At 39.6% G+C, this 20,003-nt stretch overlaps 1 protein-coding gene across 4 annotated transcripts in view; it reads right to left on the reverse strand.

Annotated features, from left to right (window-relative positions):
• The window catches only part of SLC4A4 (solute carrier family 4 member 4), a gene marked incomplete at both ends in the record, with an annotated part of 298,688 nt that overhangs the window by 163,347 nt on the left and 115,338 nt on the right, over positions 1 to 20,003 (reverse strand). The window contains one exon of one of the 4 annotated variants that reach the window (XM_079717221.1): positions 18,786 to 18,881. The exons of the other annotated variants lie outside the window; for them this stretch is intronic. Within the exon in view, the coding sequence (XP_079573347.1) occupies positions 18,786 to 18,881 (96 nt within the window). The remainder of the gene's footprint in view (positions 1 to 18,785; positions 18,882 to 20,003) is intronic. 4 annotated transcript variants of the gene reach the window in all.

A 20,003-nucleotide genomic window follows, 5' to 3' on the forward strand; every position in this document is an offset into this window, starting at 1 on the left:
CCGGACCCCCAGTTTGGGAAGCCTGACGTGGGGCTCAGAACCTTCACTCCAGTGGGTGGACTTCTGTGATATAAGTGTTCTCCAGTTTGTGAGTCACCCACCCAGCAATTACGGGATTTGATTTTATTGTGATTGAGCCCCTCCTACCGTCTCATTGTGCCTTCTCCTTTGTCTTTGGATGTGGGGTATCTTTTTTGGTGAGTTCCAGTGTCTTCCTGTCGATGAGTGTTCAGCAGTTAGTTGTGATTCCGGTGCTCTCATAAGAGGGAATGAGAGCAGGTCCTTTTACTCCACCATTTTGAACCAATCTCAAAACTTTGTGTTTCTTTAAATTTTATTTTTATAAAAAGAAGAAAAAGAAGAAGAACCAGCCTCGAGTGTATAATCATGATTAATTTCTATATCACTGTATTTTGGCCATAAGAAAAAGAAAGATTTGGAGAAGCACATTTTCAAGCAGTTTCACACAATGAAAAACAATTTCATTTTCAAAGTACCCACTTGGCAGGTACATACTGTCTTCTATAAACATTAATTGCATTCTGTACTAAGTTTGAAAATCATTGCTATTCTTTAGCACACATGTAGCAATTCATAAAGTCCTTTGCAATCGTATCTATCATATACAATAAAAAGGAGTGAGGAGAATGTACAGCATAGAAAGGTGATGATACTTGTATGTGTACACATTGGGTAAAAATGTAAACATGTATGCCATGCAATGACACATAAACTGACCCCCCATCTCATACCCTTATAATGAGCCTATACAGTATATTCTCTGTACCCCTACTGACTCACTGATACTCTTTTCCCCCCTTTGATGACATAACAAATCTACTAGAAAATGTGTATACCTAAGATTAAGGGTGAACTCATCTTTTTGAGTATAAGTACTTTAACTTACGTTATCTTACTTAATCCTCTATAAACACTTTGAGATTAGTATTATTATTACCACTTTATACATAAAATGAACTTCAAGGAGGTTAAGTGCGTGATCACACATCAAGTGGTAAAACTGTAATTTAAATCTGTATCTCAAAATACCAATCCCACTACCTCTGGGGGGGGTGTCTCTCTATGTAATTTACATAAATAAAAATACAAACATTATCATTTCTAATGAAGAGAAAATATAATATATAGCCACAAAGAATATATTCTATTTCCATGCCAATTACATGCAATATAAAACCACCAAGGATGTTTAAGGCAGAAATGTTCTTGGTTTCCAATTTAGCTGTTCCCAAAGATGGAGTTTGCATATCTTACTTTTTCATTTTCATAAAGAAAAGGAGAAAAAGATTGAACTCAGCTACTCTGCTTGCCAGAGTGATTAAATAGTAGCCCCAAACCACAGCTCTGTGACAAAGAAAAAAGGATGCTAAAAGCAATAGCAAAGTAATTATAAAAGCAATAATGCCACATGCTTCTGAATGTCCTAATTCATAGTCACAGCCAAGGTGTCTGTAAAATTCCACAATGTACATACAGCCAATTCTCCATTATTTCCATATTAGTTTTCTACCTTTCAAGGTACTCCAACTGCAATTTCTTCCAGTTTCAACCACGAAAAACAGGAATATAATGGGACAGGGAGAATAAATCACTTGGGATACTCACAATGAGTTTGACTGAGAAAGTCTAGAAGGAATGGCTGGGATAAGCTTGCATTTTGTCAGATCAGTTTCCTAGTCTTCCATAGCAACAGACCATCAAGAGCTGTCCCCACCAAAAACAATAAAAAAATAAGCATGTCATCAAGACCTCCAACCCAGTGTCATTGCCCACCTCCAAATAAAATACAGAAATATTTAAAATATAAATATTAGGGGGCTTCCCTGGTGGCACAGTGGTTGAGAGTCCGCCTGCCAATGCAGGGGACATGCGTTCGTGCCCCGGTCCGGGAAGATCCCACATGCCATGGAGCAGCTGGGCCCATGAGCCATGGCCGCTGAGCCTGTGTGTCCGGAGCCTGTGCTCCGCAACGGGAGAGGCCACAGCAGTGAGAGGCCCGCATATTGTAAAAAAAAAAAAAAAAAAAAAAAAAAAAATATATATATATATATATATATATATATATATATATATATATATATATATATATTAGACTAAGGAAAGTTTAAAATATTACCAGAAAGAGCTCTTTGAAAGAATTTCATAACTAACAGAAAATCAGTTTGGATATTTTCGCTTGTACAATTTTTAATTATTTTGTTTTATTTAGAGGATTTCTGTTGTTTGTTTGTTCATGATTTAATATAATATAAACTCCAAGAGTCCAGAGCCAAGGCCCTTGGTTTGTCTTGTTCACAGTTATAGCCTCAGAGCTTGGCACTAGTGGCACTTAATAAATATTTGTGAATGAATGAATAATAGCAACTGGGTATCATTTTACTTCCATTTGGAGTTACTACTATAAACACTACTGTTCAAACTCTATTTTCTATGGAGGGAGATGCTGTGTGCACACTCTAAGAAACTTTAGACTTGGAAAGCCTTAGAGTAAATAAGGAAGAAGTTTGTAGCTGGCCCAGAACTAGCAGAATGGAAAGGCCCTGCCAAACTGGCTAACAGCCTGTCAGTCAGTCAGCAGTGGGAACAGAGGTAAGAAGCAATGAAAGGGAGAATAGGAAACCCCATGTGCAAGAAGAATCAGATGAGAATGAGAGGAGAAATAAGAGAAGGTGTCAGGACCTCACTGAAAGGAAAGGAGAGGCTTGGGAAGAGAAAAGTCTGGGGGAACAGAAATAACTCAAAGCAAGTGATCAGCTTGGAAAGTAAAGCAAATTTGGAGAAAGGAAGAAGACATCAAAAGATCCAGATAACTATCAAAGTAGTTGAGTCAAGCTCTAATCAAAAGCTGAAGTCATCCCTAATGTACGGGGTAAGGATGATGGAGAAGACATCCTTACAGAGAGAGCTGGAAGTGTGCAGAGGCCAGACCAGAGCAGAGCAAACACAAAGACTATTCTCTTTTTTAAAGACCATTCTCTATTATTTTGAGACCTCTGCTGTCCACGTGGCCCTTTGTAATCTACCCATCCTCAACTTCCTTGATCCTATTCTCTCCTGTTTTTGAATTTTCTGAATTACTCTGTGGACTTTTCCCAAGATTCAATGTTAGGGCTTAGACATCTCAATGTCAAATATAAAACATTTAGCTCTTATAAGTCTTTTTAAATTTCAACCAGCAAAAGCAAAATGCTCTAACCCTAGTGACTCCCATTCTAATAATATTGCACATGATATTTAATTTTTATTATGATCTAAAATAGTAGTTTAATTTTTTAAAGGCATTTCATTCCCTTTCTGTGCACACACAACACACACATACACATACACATAACACTTTAAAAATCTCTATTCAGCTGAGGAAAAACGTTCAGAAACAAACAAGGACTAGAAAACTTACTAAAATAGGAAAGTCCCCATAAAGGACTTCAGGGAATCTGTGGTCCTTGTGATCACATACAGTATTTGTAATTCTTTGTGTGTCACCTGTCCATGTGTGCACGCACACACGCACAATATAATACTATGAACCAAAAGTTATTCTGTCTAAAGAATATAGGTGGAAGTATATAAAATAATTTGTGAACTTATCTCATGAAAATAGAAAAAGAAAAGAACAATGCCATTGCAAGACTATGCTAGTTAGTAAAAGGGTAAGTGAGAAAGACCGATGGAAGATTATGACAGAAGAAAACAAACATCTCACTGCCTTCATTCCAAAAAGGCATTGAACCAAAGTGATTTTACTAAATGCCCTTAGGCCAAGTTGAGGAATTTCAATAGATCCACGCAGCCACATCATTCCAAGCACACGTACCAGTGTCTGATTTCCTAATTTGGGCCTACTCTCTTGAATCTATATGTTAATACCTGATCCAAGATATAGCAAAATTTCACTAAGTCAGATTAATGGAGAAATTCTCTGAATTGATGAAGTGTCTAAATTTAAAACAATTTAAGAAGGCTACCAGTTCAACTAAGTATATAACTTGGCAAATGAGTTTATTCCTCTCCCTTCCTAGATACTTTTAAAATAATAGGTTAAAAAGTCGTGAAAACCAAAAAGTATAAAACCATATCAATTAAAAGAACTGGTAGAAGGACAACAGAGACAAGAGACTTCAAAAACTTTCTAGAAGAAAAAGAACAGATAAGAGTATTAGACTCTGGTATTATTTGCACTATATAGAAATGGCAGTGTAAAATACACACAGAAAGGCACGGAATCAAAAAAGGGATCTTCCGTGCAAAACCCTGAAGAAGTGCCACACTGGAAGAGACCAAGTACAATGGAGGCCCAAGTAAGATGCAAGCGGAAAGAGATGGGTTCTTAGAAAGTCAATACGCCAAAAGTTTACTAGGACCCCAGTGGGCAGCACACCCAGCAGCTGAGGCACCACAGGGCTCTCTGCTGCAGAGAGATTCAGAAACGACCGGGCAATCAGTGCAGGAGTTTGCAACTCACAGCAAAGTCTTCTGAATTCTAGAATTTAGGGGACACCTCAGGATGACATTTCCTGCTCACTCTAAAACAAATCCTCTTACTTAAATACAAATGGACAATTGAGAATCATCAGACATTTAAGAAAGGAAGCCCAAGACTAAAACACACACACCCACACAAAACCAAAACACCACAACTTCAATAAAAGAATTACAATTTAGAACATTTAAATAAAAATTCTTACTGGTTTGTGAGAGATTTGAGAAGATATTATATCCATAAAACATGGATAGGATGTTAAGAAAAACAGAACAAGGAAAATGCTTTAGAGTTATACTTTTAAAAACTATATATGATTGCAACATATGTATATATACATGGGTTAGAAAATAAAATCAAGCAAATCTTCCAAAAAAGTAATGGTTGAGGGGGAAAAGATCCAAAAAATATGAGATAAAAGATCAGAGGTACAGAGGATCAATCCAGAAGGCCAATTAGGAGGACTATTAAGAGTTCTACTAAGCCAGAACAAGGAAAATGAAAAACAGAATATTATTAAACAGAATATCCTAGAACTAAATAAAGGACATATTTCTTCAAATCACAAGCGTCCCTAGGGAAAAATAAACAAAACAAACCACATACTCACAAAATCCAGCCCTGTACGTAAATGAATCATTACAAAACTTCACAACACCAAGAACGAAGAGACTACCCTAAAATTTCCTATCTAGAGAGAAAAGCAATAAGAATTGCACTTTGGAATTCTCTTAAGCAACACAAAACAAAAGAAGAGAATGGAATTACGCTTTCAAAGTTCTGGAAGAAAAATTATTTTCAACCTACATTACTATACTCATCCAAACTATCAACCAAGTGTGAAAAAACAATAAGGAAACTTTCGGCCAAAAAATAAACCCTAAAAAATGTCAACCTTTATATGTCCTTTCATACAAAGTCCCTTGAAATGCAATTTGGCAAAATGAAAAAATAAACTAAGAAAAAGAGATACATGGTCTCCAACTCAGGAGAGCAATGAAAGTAAATGCCAGAAGAGCAGCTGTGCAGCAGGTCTGGGGGCAATGTTGTCTTATGGAGCAGAAGGGTAATGTAGGGTAGAGAGGAGATAGCAAGGAGGGAGGGACCTGCGAGAAGGAAGTATTTACAGGGTTTATTAGTGGCCTTGAGGTATTGAAAGAGCTTGGGAATACAGTAACAATAGGTAATTTGAAAAAAAAAATGCAATTTAAAACTCCAGGTTAAAAAAAAAAAAACTGTACAAGACAGAAAATGTAATTATAACCCATGATACAGCTTTAAACTATTTTCATAGTCATAATAATATAAATATTATTTATGAATTTCTGACTTTAGATTCAACTGATAAAGCACAGAATGTATTCCTAGATAAGAAGGATGTAAATCTAACCAATATTTACAATAAATAGAAGTACCAGTGACAGAAATCTGAAAGTAAAATTGGTGAGGAGAGGGCCAAGCAAGGGTACGGAAGCCAATATCCTTTTCTGACAAGGTAAGAAGTCAAAAGATTCTGTCCATACTTGCTACAAAAAGAAATAAAACTTAGATTTATTACCTAAAATAGCATATGTAATTAATAATGGAACTAAGAATAATGACACAAATGTATTTGGAGGAAGGAAAAATGTTTGTAGAAAATAAGTAAAATCTTTTCTAGCAAAGAAAAGATTAATAGGAAACGTCTAAGACTGATAAATCAGAAAAAGCAAAATAAACCAATTATATGAAGATAACCATGACAAAACTAAAAGAAAAAAATAGAAACAACTTAAAGGGTTAAAAGCGACTGCTACAAGGGCAGGTCTGGGAACAAGGAAGATGAAGCAAAGGAGTTTCTTTTTCATTAGAAGTCCTCTGTGCTCTTCAATTTCATAATCATTTGCACACAGCACTTTAGTAAAAAATATAATACATATGTCTATTTATCATATGATAATGTTAATTAAATCTACTTTTGTTATTTTGAAGTACCTGAGATTAAGTTGAAACATTACTGACTAGTAGACAATCTTGGGAGTTTTAATTAAATCAAATTGTTAATATAAACATGGAGATCAAGATTTTTTTAAGAGTTTAAAATCAATTTTTGAGTAGTTTCAACATGCTCCATGAAATAATACTTACACTATTTTTTTTTTTAATGATGGCAAGGAAAATCTTCCTGAAGCCTCTGTCTGATTATCAAAGATTCATTTCAATAGCTTTAGTCAACAAAAACCCTTATATCCAAAAGTCTATGCAGGGGAAAAAATAGTATGTGCAGAAAAGCAAGCTATTTAACATAGTCTTGCATCTGCAGCCAAATAAATATATAGATATGAATGTCGCTATCAATGTTGATATAGATATAGTTTATTAGTATTATATATAGACATTGATACAGATATAAAACTTTAAAAGAGTAATAGACACATTCTCTGGGCCTCCAGCTACAAATGCAACCCCTCCTAACTACTCCTGATTTACACTCACAAAATGTGACCTGGAGAAAAGCCATTCAATTAGCTTCCTGGTGCAGTAACTCCTCATGGCTTTGCTCATGCACATCCAGTTAGCTGATACACATTGGGCAATCGGTGGTCACAGGTCACCCACAACTCAGAGGACAGCCTCTAGGAAAGAAGGGAACAAGGACCTTTGGGGCCCACCATGTCCCTATCACATATATGGCCCTGAACACTCTACACATTTGGGTGTCTGAGCAAGAGCAAAGGCACGGTATGTAACAGAGAAGAACAAACCTGACTCCATACTGGATCTATTGCTTTAGCTCTAACCTTTGTGTTCTGTTGCTTGTGCTTAGTCATGCTGGCTCTGCACTTTTGTCTAGTCAAACAGTAAAAGAATGTTACCTATAGCCTGAAATATACATAATAGCAATGTCAAGCCTCTGCCTCCCAGGCTGGACCTTCAAAAGCGTAACACTTTACATTCATATAGAGGTAATAAGTTGCAGAACAGAAAATAACATTTGTCTTGTTGAAGGTTTACAGGGACAGTAACCAGATCCTACATGGGCAGCTGTAAGAACAAAAGATGATCACACTCGCTCCAGGGTCTGGCCAGCACCAAGAAGTCTGCAAAAACCAGTCATCCCCGCCTCCCCTTTTAATATAAAAGAAGCCTGAATTCTAATTCGCATAAGATGGTTCTTTGGAACACTAGTCTGCCATCTTCTTGGTCTGCTGGATTTCTGAATAAAGTTGCTATTCCTTGCCCCAATACCTTGTCTCTCGATTTATTGGTCTGTCGTGCACCACGCAGTACTAGCTTGGACCTGTAACAGGTATATCACCTTTCCCAGTGTGCACTGGCTCATATACTCACTTTCTCTGCCTTGGAGAGGTTTATTATGCAATTCAGCCAAAGTGACATCTAGGTTTCAAATGATGGGGCCTCAAGTAATCATAGGGCTACTCTGGGGAATTCTGGTCAGAACTAAGACAGGCCCACGATTTCCTCCTTATTGGAAACCTCAAGTTGAACTGAATGTCTACAGTTCCGAGTTGATAGTGCCTCACTCCTAAATCTCATCTAGTCATCTTGTTCTAAGAAATCCCAAGGGTGAGAGTCTGTAATTCCATGACACAGATTTGCATGACACCAACTGCCGCAGCCATGATTTTTCTGACTGGTGGGTGGGGTGTACGTGGTGGTAACTCACACCTCACCCTCTCTCAGATGAACCTAATGGGTTCATAAGGAAAAATATAAAAGGAACCCAAGAGATAACCTATGTCAGCATAATATCATGGAAAGGAGACAAAGGTAGAGCAAGAAAAGATTATAAAATAGAATAATAGGGCTTCCCTGATGGCACAGTGGTTGAGAGTCCACCTGCCGATGCAGGGGACACGGGTTCGTGCCCCGGTCCGGGAAGATCCCACATGCCGTGGAGCGGCTGGGCCCGTGAGCCATGGCCGCTGAGCCTGCGCGTCCGGAGCCTGTGCTCCGCAATGGGAGAGGCCACAACAGTGAGAGGCCCGCGTACCGCAAAAAAAAAAAAAAAAAAAAAAGAATAATAATAGCTTATAGAATTGCTGTAGGATTAAGCAAGGAAACACATGAGTAAGTGTCCTGCAGAGATGTTCAATAAATGTTAGTTTTTTCTCTTTCCTTTTGGCCTATAATCACATGCATAAATCCCCTCTGAATTCAAGATCCTCAGAAAACTGAACTACAAATTGCAGGGTAGGATCTTATCATTCATAATTTTCCAGCCCGAAAGATCGTAGCTGGGGGTTAAAATCATCTGAGCTGATTCAGTAAATGAGGATTGAGGCCCAAACATAGGTGTCACTCATCACACAGTGGGTATGCAGTGACTTCAGGCAAACCAAAGTTAGAGAGCTCCTTGCAAAAGTGTTAGATGTCTCCCTGAGTGCAAAGGTCATTAGTAATTATTTACTTGAGAAACCTATGTAATATGTACCTAACTTATTTATGTGTGTTCCATCGTGCTGATAGGAAGTTCTTTAGGTAATGACGAATGTTTTCTGAGAACACTGTGGTCTTAGTTCATTCTACCACCTATCATTCTGATTTGAGGGCAATATATGCCTTTCTCTATTTCCTCCTGAAGTGGAATGGAGGGTGAACTGGATGGGAAAAGAGACAGTGGTAAAATATATGAACACTTGAACAATAACAAAAAATGATGCAGACTCTAAGAATACTCCACTGGGTCTAGTTATATGTTTAAAGACTGCTTAAATCAGTGGGCAGAGGTACTTTCTAGAAAATCCATTTTCTGCTGAATCAAGATGAAGAGGGGTTTAAAGCAGAGAATGAAAAAACCTCATATCAGTAATAACCTGAATCAGTATCAAAAAGTTAGCTTCAGAAATTATTTCAGTACAGTACCACTGGAAATTTCTCACTGTTATACATATCTCTTGTAGGAAGATAATACAGAGGGTACGATAAGTGCAAACGCCCCACAGGGTAGATATTCTGGAAGGCTGGCTATGTTATTAGAGATGTGGCTCAGAGAATCACAGAGTTAAAGAACACCAAGAGCACTAACCAACTTCTCTCCCAAGCAGTTCTTCTCTTATAACAACAGACACAGCTAGTCTCCCAATGTCTGTTTATACACTTTTTTTTTTTTTTTTTTCCGGACGCGCAGGCTCAGGGGCCATGGCTCATGGGCCCAGCCGCTCCATGGCATGTGGGATCTTCCCGGACTGGGGCACGAACCCGTGTCCCCTGCATCGGCAGGCGGACTCTCAACCACTGCGCCACCAGGGAAGCCCTATACACTTTTGATGACAGGAAACTTGCCACTTAATGAAGCGATCTATTTTATTATAATTAAGCTCATTCTTACATGCAGTAAACCACTTCAATTTCCCAGGTAAGCAGTGGCATCTGGATGGACCAAGAGACAGTGAGTGCCAACCAAAGCATATACATGCTTAGAAAGAGCTGGCTTTCATTTAAATACACAGAACTTATTAGAAATAATGTACATTCTCATATGTTCCCAGACTTAACTAAGGATTTTCATAATAGAAGCCCTTGCTTTACCCTTTACAATTCTCTAGCACTGGGGAGTTGGTCCCTGCAGCCCTCATTCCCTACCAAGAAGCTGGTAGACAAAGGTCCCTTGATGAGAAAACCCTGCATCCTCATACAAGAGGGACGGGACTCTATCCTTGACAACAGGGCCTGAACCTGGATCAAGTCACTGATCCTTTGAAAAATCATTGAAATTCATAAATCTTTGAATCATGAAAATAAAAATTACACACTCAAATCCTTATCTAAAACATTAGGAGTCCAAGTCAATATCTTATTCCCTAAAATATTCACCCATAGGGCCTGATTGTTCTTTAAAGCAGCAGAGCAAAGTCTACTTTCCTCTGTGTGTTTATATTAAGCCCACTCTCATGAACCAACTACGTTGCCTTTCTCTGATTCCACTCATCCACACTCCGATGGCCGAGGCACATCCCTCACTATCTAATCACATCCCAGACGGTTTCTAGGTTCTCATTCTCTGCCTTCAGATGTGACCCACCCTCCTCTACAAGCACTTCCCACTCTGCTCAAGAGAACCAGCTTATCACCAACCTCACTCTCCCCTTGGTAAAAGCAGGTCTACTTAGGAGGTCTCTGAAGTAGGTGTCTGCCTTGTTCACTGTATTTTACCAGGACTAGCTCAGCACTGGCCAAAGAGTGGTACTTAAAAATATTTAAGTGAATGAATGAATTGATGATTTGAATAAATGAATGTAACAGCCCAAAACTCTATCACTGAGACTTCATATGATAAAATTATCACCACTATAGGGGAAGGGATACTTGCAATCCAAGGTAATAATAATCATTCTTACAAAGACAATAGTTACAGCTATCACTGAAATTATTACAAATTATAATAACAACCTACACAGCCTAAGCCTCTAGCTGGTTAAGAGGATATGCCACTTTCATACAGGCTCTAGGCACTTCCCTAGAAGCACAGACAGAAATTATTCAAAGGGCTTCCCTGGTGGCGCAGTGGTTGAGAGTCCGCCTGCCGATGCAGGGGACACAGGTTCGTGCCCCAGTCCGGGAAGATCCCACATGCCGCGGAGTGGCTGGGCCCGTGAGCCATGGCCACTGAGCCTGTGCGTCCGGAGCCTGTTCTCCACAACGGGAGAGGCCACAACAGTGAGAGGCCTGTGTATCAGAAAACAACAACAACAACAAAAAACCCCACCTGGATTCTCATGTCTGCTTCTATGTTCAATCTGTTGAGATATGCTGTTTTGGTTGAGTGATATAAAGAAAAACCTAAGACCTTTCAAACTCTTTGAAAGTGTCTCAAGGATACCCAGGGGTCCCCAGTCCCCACTTTGAGAACTAGTTCTGTAGTGTAATTGGTCAGATAATTTTTTCTGTAAAGGGGCAGATAGTAAATATTTTAGGCTTTGTGGGCCATACATTCTCTGTTGCAACTATTCAGCTCTACCACTGTAGCATGAAAGCAGCCATAGACAATACAAAAACTAATGAGCATGGTTGTGTTCCAATAAAACTTTATTTACAAAACCAGACAGTATGTCACATAGGCCTTAATTGTCCATCCCTGCAATAGAGGATACCTAAGTCAATTCGACACGGGTCCTGCTTAAGAAAGGTATAGCTAGTAGAGGGAATAGGACGTACCCACACACTACAACACAAAGCAGAATGAGATAAAGGTCATGGGAGGAGGCGCAAAAAAAGGTGCTTTCAGAATTCAAGGTCAGTAGAGAGTACCTCAAGTAGGGAATGTTTCAAGGAGAATGTGGGCCCTGAACAACTGGCAGAATTTTGACAGAAAGTCTCAGGAGAAAGGAAAGTATTTCAAGTGGAGAGACTGTTCAGGGCAAAGACACTAACAGAGGGAAATATTCAGCAGCTTCAAGTAATGGTAAGTAGCTTCTGAAATGTAGTGTAGATAAAGGGAAATATAACAGCATGAGATGCCGCTTCCTGAACTTTAGGTCACTATGCAATGGGCCTTGAGTGCCAGGACCAGGGGTTTGGATGTGACCTGAGATGCACTGAGGTGCCACTGATCATTTCCACATGAGGATGTCAGCCAGGAATGATAAGATTAACTGGAAGGCAAAGTATAGGATGCACTTGCCTGTGCCCAGCTATAAGCAGTGACCCCAGATAACACGCCAAGCAAGAGGAAATAAGGACCTGAACAAAAGCAATGAGAGTAAGACCAGAAGGGAGACAGAGGCAAGCAACACGACAGACGTACCATTTAACAGATTTAGTCCTTCACTGCGGGTGGAGGGGAAGAGAGAATGCATAATCAAAGATGGCTCTAAGGTTCCAAGTCTAAAGGAGGGAGAAAGATGGTAATGGACAGGAAAGTCAGGAAAAGGCACAGATTTGGTGATGAGAAGAAGACTTCCATCGTGAACATATTCCATATACCACCATTTTGCCAAATACAAGTTTGAATGCTCACAAATCCCAAGCTCTCCTTGCTGGGGAAAAAAAACTCTATTTCATAATTCCAGCAGATGGTCACAATTTTTCAAAATCTGTGCCTCTTAAAATCTCCTCCAAGTTCCCAGTACTCTGAAATACAACAGAATTTCTAAGTTTTTATTCTTTCTCCACCTTGATTCTTTCTATTAATAACTTCTAGAGCCAGCATATACTTTAGTCCGCCGTAAATACCATATTAGATAACAATGAAATAACTAATGAGCTCTCTTTCAGAAGCTCAGGATAAATAGTAACTAACACCCCCTTTTTTAAAGCGGTTAGGACTGTCTGTATTTGAAGAATGTTATAATTTATTCCTGGATACCACATAAGTTTTCTGAATGTCTTATGTTAACTAAAAAGTCTGAAGGTAGATGTCAGGTTGCTGAAAGATTTCATTTCCTACAGTCTTTTCACAGTCTTTCACTATGAAAAGCTATAGTGAGAGAATTTTGAAAGTTATACTTGGATTTCCTTTTTGCCCTTTAAAAGGCCAAAAAGTGTATGTGAGAATGTTACAATAAATGACCCAAATAACATTCCCAATCAAGAACAAGCCCAGGGGGCTTCCCTAGTGGTGCAGTGGTTGAGAGTCCGCCTGTCGATGCAGGGTACATGGGTTCATGCCCCGGTCCGGGAAGATCCCACATGCCACGGAGCGGCTGGGCCCGTGAGCCATGGCCGCTGAGCCTGCGTGTCCGGAGCCTGTGCTCTGCAGTGGGAGAGGCCACAACAGTGAGAGGCCCACGTACCGCAAAAAAAAAAAAAAAAAGAACAAGCCCACATCTTGGACACAGGGATGGAAGGTGAAATGCTGGGAATCAAGATGAAAATGATCTATACTCACTAGTTGCCTAAAGAGAGCTGTGATGTGGTGGTCATTCTGCACCCTAAAGACAGGTTTAAATGGATCCCCCAAACTAAGGTGAGAATGTGCTAACAAAGCAGAATTCTAAGAGTCTTGGCCCATGATACATAATCTAACCATCTCCTAGTCAAATGGATCTTCAAAGATGGTCCCAGCAGGCATGAAAGGGGCAGAAATAGGGACTGTCTTGTTTCTGTAAACCCCATCACCCTTTTCTATGACGGGTTTCCTACCATCTCCCTGGTTGCAAGCTCAAAACCTGAGGCATCCTGGATTCCTTATTCTGCGTCCCCTGCCATTCAATGGATGCCAATTTCTGCAGATGTCATCTCTACAACACGTCTTGCAATATCCCCTCCTTTCCATTCCCACAGGCACAATCCTAGCCTGGATGCTCAGTCTCTTCAACTGGTCTCCTACAGTCACCTCCTAACTCTCTCCTTACCTCCAGCCTTGCCCCCTCCTAACCCATTTGAAAACCCCGGCAGATTAATTTCCCTAATACACAGTTCTGACCAAACTACCTCCTTGCTAAAAAACGTTCACAGACCTTCCACAAAACAGCTTAATGATTTTGCCACCTTAACATCCACATGTTCCGTTCTTATGCCCTCTCTGCTAATTAAATGTGTTGACTGACTCCATGTCACACAAACTCTTCTCTATTCTCAACAACCTGGTTGCTTGTATACTTTTCTCTCAGCCTAGTATTACCTTTCAATGTCTCATTCCTGCTTTTACTACAACCTCCATGTATGGAAAGACAATCTACCCTTTATGGCCCATTGAAAAGTCTACCTCCTCTGAGAAGAATTAATTCCCCAATTTTTTTTTATGCCCCACTATCCATTCTTCCAATAAGCATTTTCAGAGAGTATAATGTAAGCTACTCTGTTACACACTGTAGACAAACAGGTCCCTCCTAATACGCTTCCGGGGGCTCTGCCTCTCTCAAATTGTTGTCAGCTGTGAACTTCCCTCACCTCTCTCTCCCACTGGACTATGGAACTAGAAATGGAAGGGCCCAGAGAACATTCGTTGACTTGAATGTGTTAAAGTGAACTCTCTGGGTTCAAGACTTTCCTAAAGAAGTTTCAGTACTCTCTAAGAAAACTCTTGAGCCAGAGAAACTTATACTTTTTATTGGGTCAGTAAACTTTCCAACAGTTGAAAGACTTGAATTGCTTAATTCCAGAAATGAACCAAAAGAAAAAAAACAAATTTTTTTCCCTAAAGTGAAAGAGTACCACTTGCATTTCAGTTCTTTCAATTGTAATGTTAACTGTGTAACCTGGTTGTAAGATGAAACAAGAATCTACAGAATTATACCACTGTGGTTTCATTAAAAAAAATAGTACTATCTAATATTAATACTTGGGATAGTAATAATATCACACACCGGATAAGTACCTACAAAACAAAACAATACACTGAACTGGACCAGGGGTCCCTGCCTGGTAGATTTACAAATTAGACAGAAAGACAATACAAAGCAAAGTGATGACGGATGCTGGAATGTGCAGAAGATGATAGGAAAAAAACCCCTAAACCTCATTTTCTTCTTTGAATTTCAGACCTAAGAGCCTGAAGCAGCTGATTTCCACTGCCAATAACTGCAAAAGGACACAAGTGTTTTCTAAGGGCTCAGAGGATGTGGGCTGTTAGATGTCAAACTGAATTCACAGATAAGCGCTCAGAGTGAAGAGCCATTCTGGATCTACCAAGATAGGGCACACACCTACGCTCTAATAATGGCAAAGCATTTAGGTGGGTATTAACTTGTCCTGAAATGTAGAGGTAAAAGCTCCTTTGTTCTCAGTGGCCCAGACTGGTTTTAGATGTGCCGGTGAGATCTCTAAGAGGAAATCATTTTTGGTTTTGTTCCAACTTCTAATTCAATACCTTGGCAGCGTTTGAAATGGATAAGAGCTGTAAGCTCACATCTGCTTCAGGTGACAACTAAGATAAGAAGCACACAATGTAAAAATGGTGAGAGCTAACTCCCCAAAAGCAACTTTAAATGTAGCTTATTAGAGGTAGTAGTTACTTCAAGTTAACACTAAGTCTGAAAATATCTTGCTAAGAATACTAAAAGATAAGGAACCTTGTCCATAAACCTGTTTTTTAGGTGATATTTTGGGTGGTGTTTCTGAAAAAATAATTCCATGTTAACTATTAGAATAAACTGATGACAAAATTCATCAGGCTGCAGTGAGCAGAAATACGGGGAAATAATTTTTCCAGGTAAACAATATTCACTTCTGGTTAATAGTTTACTGTGGTCAAGATGGGCCCTCAAGAAAACTGAGCTGTTGGTTGTTTTTAAGGAAATGATAGCGTGTCAAGGATTAATAAATATTTCCTGTACAACTCCTATGTTTCAAATACCTACACTGCACTGGAAGAGACACAAAAGCATGAGATCGGGCTCCCGACCTAAAGGAGATTTTCTATACAGTGGAAATGAAAAAATACAAGTCATGAAACATCAGATGGCAACATAAAACAACATATAGCAAATCCTCCACTGTGAGACACAGACAATAGGAACTAGGAAATTTAGGACCTGAAAAGATCTTTTGTGTTTATGAGAACAATTTTATAAAGGAGATGGGACTTCATTCGGGCCCTGCTGAATATTTTTCATGGGCATACTTGAAAAGGTGTTCTTGGAAAGGCCAAGGGATCAAGTAAGGTACCCACGAAACAAGCCAAAAGAAAAAGGACAGGGCTTCCTTGATGGCGCAGTGGTTGAGAGTCTGCCTGCTGATGCAGGGGACACGGGTTCGTGCCCCGGTCCAGGAAGATCCCACATGCCGTGGAGCGGCTGGGCCCGTGAGCCATGGCTGCTGAGCTTGCGCGTCCAGAGCCTGTGCTCCACAACGAGAGAGGCCACAGCAGTGAGAGGCCCGTGTACTGAAAAAAAAAAAAAAAAAAGAAAAAGGACAAAGCTGCTTAGACTAGAGCTTCATACTGAGAAGAGATGAAAATGAGGAATAGGTTGGTAGGACCAACAGGACTTAACGCCACTTTGCACATCTTCATTATTTTATATATTATGTATATTAAGTTTATTGAACTGATGTGGTAGGTAATAGGGAGCCCTGGGGGAGGTGACTGAGATGATACATCAAAGTCATTTGTTTAGGGAGAGAATATGTCATATAAATAGACAATGAGAAGAATCATCTCTCATGACTAAAATGTGTTTTCTTAGAAGGATTGGCCCAGGGTGTGATCTTAAGTTAATTTCCAAATAGGTGCCATATTTCCACAACATGAGCAAACTGAACGTTTTGGTCAATTTCCTTGATACTTCATCCACAACAGTATATCAATGTCTAGATGTCTGACATGGAATAAGTAAAACTTTAAAAGGATAATAACAGCTACATTTTCTTGAGCAATTCCTATAAGCACTTTCCTAATAACAGTAAATGCTAGATTTACTGAGTGCTGAGCAATACACTAAACACTTTACATATTTCTAAGTTAATTCTCACAACAATCCTATGTTGGTAAGATTAACCCAGTTTTACAGTTGGGTTTTATGTAAACCCAGATTTCCAGTAGAGAAGTAACTTGCCCAAAGTGAAGAGGCCAGTAAGTGGTAGATGCAGGATTCAAATCCAGTTCTGCCTGACTCCAAACTCCAATGACTAAACTTTGTACCTGAATTTATTTTTTCCCTAAGAGGCACCACTGAGAAAAGAGTTTACTGAAAGAAATGGGTGATTTTTGCAGAGAAAATCATGTGAATGCTGAAGGTTCACTGCAAGATGAGTAAATCTTTCTGGCAATGTAACCATGTGAGTTTCTTACACTTTAACTTCAGTAAGACACTATTTGTCAAAGTTATAGATGAAACTACTACATGATGAAGTTCAAGTCCCGCCCAAGACACTTAATGATCTGTTATTAAACCTCTCTAAGCCCCATTTCTTCATCTGTAAATTGTGGATAACAATAGCCGTTTCACAGGATTGTTCAGAAAATTAAATGGTATCCCATAAAGTACTTAGCTCAGGGTTTGTACCAAAAAAGTGATGAATTAATGTTTGTAACTCTTATCATTATTCAAGACAAAATTATTATTCAAGCTTCTTAGACCTACTGTACAGCAGAAATAATTACAAAGTTAGTAGTTCAATAAGCGGCCCTTCCCCCCCAATTCTCCTGCCACCAAATTCTTGCTTTTCCTTTAAGATTTAGCCTCAAGATCATATCCTCCAAAAGCCTCTTCTACCATCACAACTCCCAGGCCCAGCAGATGTTCCCATAATCTTGTGTGTGTATATGTGTGTGTGTGTACTTTCAGTCATTTTTACTTATTAACATTTGATAAATTGTTATCCATTGTGTCCTGCCTTCTTCATTAAAAAGGAAGCCCCACTGATGGCAGGGACTCACTCATTCATCTCTAAATACCCAGTGCCTAGTACAGTGCCTGGCATGCAGTAATGAGCAGCACATACATTTATATCTCTAAGGGACATAGAGATTATAACTACAGTTTCTAAAAGCATCAAATTTACTCCAATGAAAACCCTGGAAGAACGGAGCACAACAAACACTATTTTAGGATGAACTAAAACTTCCCCCATTGTCATCTGAGAAAAACACCTTCCCAGGTAAGTGAAATTTCCTTATGCAAAAACAGTAAAAAGCTAAATCAATAGGTTAATTTTAAGAAAGGTAATAATAAAGTTAAAAGACTAATGATGTCACCATGAACAGGCTTCCTCACAACTAAAAGAAATTTATATCACATATAATCAAACTTGGAAATCTCAGGGGGAAGTTCATGTCATTTTTGGTACATGTTCTTTTCTCTTTTGGTTTTAGGTATATAAATCTTGTCTCTTTAACAAAACTCTTTACTTTATAAAAAATAAAGATTCTATCTTATGCTACGTTTTCATTGTCTGTAGCACCTACTGCCATTTTGTCACTTAACAGGTACTGGGTGGGGAGGGGAGATGTAGACCACTAACTTAGTTTTTCCTCTCATCCAGCATCTAAACGCTTTCACACCACCTTCAGAGACCTCATCTTTAAGAGATCTTCCTCCCAATCCTCTGAAGTAAGAAGATCTGGCGTCATCACCGCCATGAGGAAACTGAGGTTCTGTAAGTGTTCCGTGGAGGGAGCACTGCCAGCGCCAAGCCCAACCCTTAGTCTCCAACTCTTTCCACTGCCTTACAAGGTACTCAGCTTAACGCAGGATGGCAGACCACCCAGAGAATACACTATTACTGTCCTCTTTGCTAACAGAAGAAACGAATCCGTAATTGTGAATTTAGGAATCTGTGAGCCTTACCCTTTCAGGCATTCTTGAGGATGCCCTCCACTCAGTAACCATGAGCCCCATCTTCGTGCCCTCCCACGCCCACCACTGCCACCATCCTTGCCCTTTCCCAGTCATTGACTTACTCAGCCATCCCACGCTGGGAGAGCGCCGCACTCGGGGGTCATCGTCCAAGGTGCGGGTTGCTAGGCAGGGCACTGAGTTCTCAAGCGAGCTGCGGGCTTTAGTGTCAGAAGCAGAAGACAGGAAGAGGAGGAGGACACATGGGAAGCCACAGCAAGGATGAGGATGAAAGCATTAATTAAGAAGAAAAAAATACTAAAGCAAATCACACAAGCAGGTTAAAGGAGAACAATGACATATTACATTGACACACACACCCCTCCCATGACCCTGCATCCTTAGATGGAACAAATCCCAACACAGAATTTAAAAGCCTAAAACAAATTACATTCAATTATCATAGTTCCCCAAGTACCAGTGGATGATCCGCCCTGAAGTTCTAACACACAAAACATGGATTATATACAGAGGAAAGATTTACATAATGAACACTAATCTCAAGATGTATGATCAAGACTGTTAATAATCTTGCACCACATAAGCACACACAGAGGGAAGTTACACACACTTTTGTAAAGCACGGGGAGCAGGGTGTTACATTAGTAACGCGCTTTCTTGTGATTTACCCAACAGACCCTTTCATGGATCTTGTACACAAAACAGAAAGCAACATTTCAGGGCTTCCCTGGTGGCACAGTGGTTGAGAGTCCGCCTGCCGATGTAGGGGATCGTGCCCCAGTCCGGGAAGATCCTACATGCCGCGGAGCGGCTGGGCCTGTGAGCCATGGCCGCTGAGCCTGCGCGTCGGGAGCCTGTGCTCCGCAACGGGAGAGGCCACAGCAGTGAGAGTCTTGTGTACAGGAAAAAAAAAAAGAAAGCAACATTTCATACTCTGACTTCGGAAATATTTTCCTTGATGAATACAGAACAGGTTTTCAATTCCCTTTGCTTCCTGTTTTTCAGCCCTTCAGGAACATGAGACTAGGATATAGATAATTCAATCTTAATACAAATCAATTTAGAAATGCATGTTATTTCTCATTTTCTGGTGCACTGTAATACTTAATTTTACTATAATTTTAATATGTGGTGTACCCATGCCAAATGTTAGACCACATCAGAGACAGAATAATGATGTAAGCTAAATATGCAGCATGGTACCTCCAGATATTTTTAATCAACTGGAGAACACCATCAACTTCAGCCTGAAGATAGTTTCATTTGGGTTTCATGTCATCTGTTTCGCTATTCTCATCAAACGCCTCACTCCTGGTAAGACA

This window comes from Hyperoodon ampullatus (genome assembly GCF_949752795.1).
Source record: "Hyperoodon ampullatus genome assembly, chromosome: 1".
NCBI lineage: Eukaryota > Metazoa > Chordata > Mammalia > Artiodactyla > Ziphiidae > Hyperoodon > Hyperoodon ampullatus.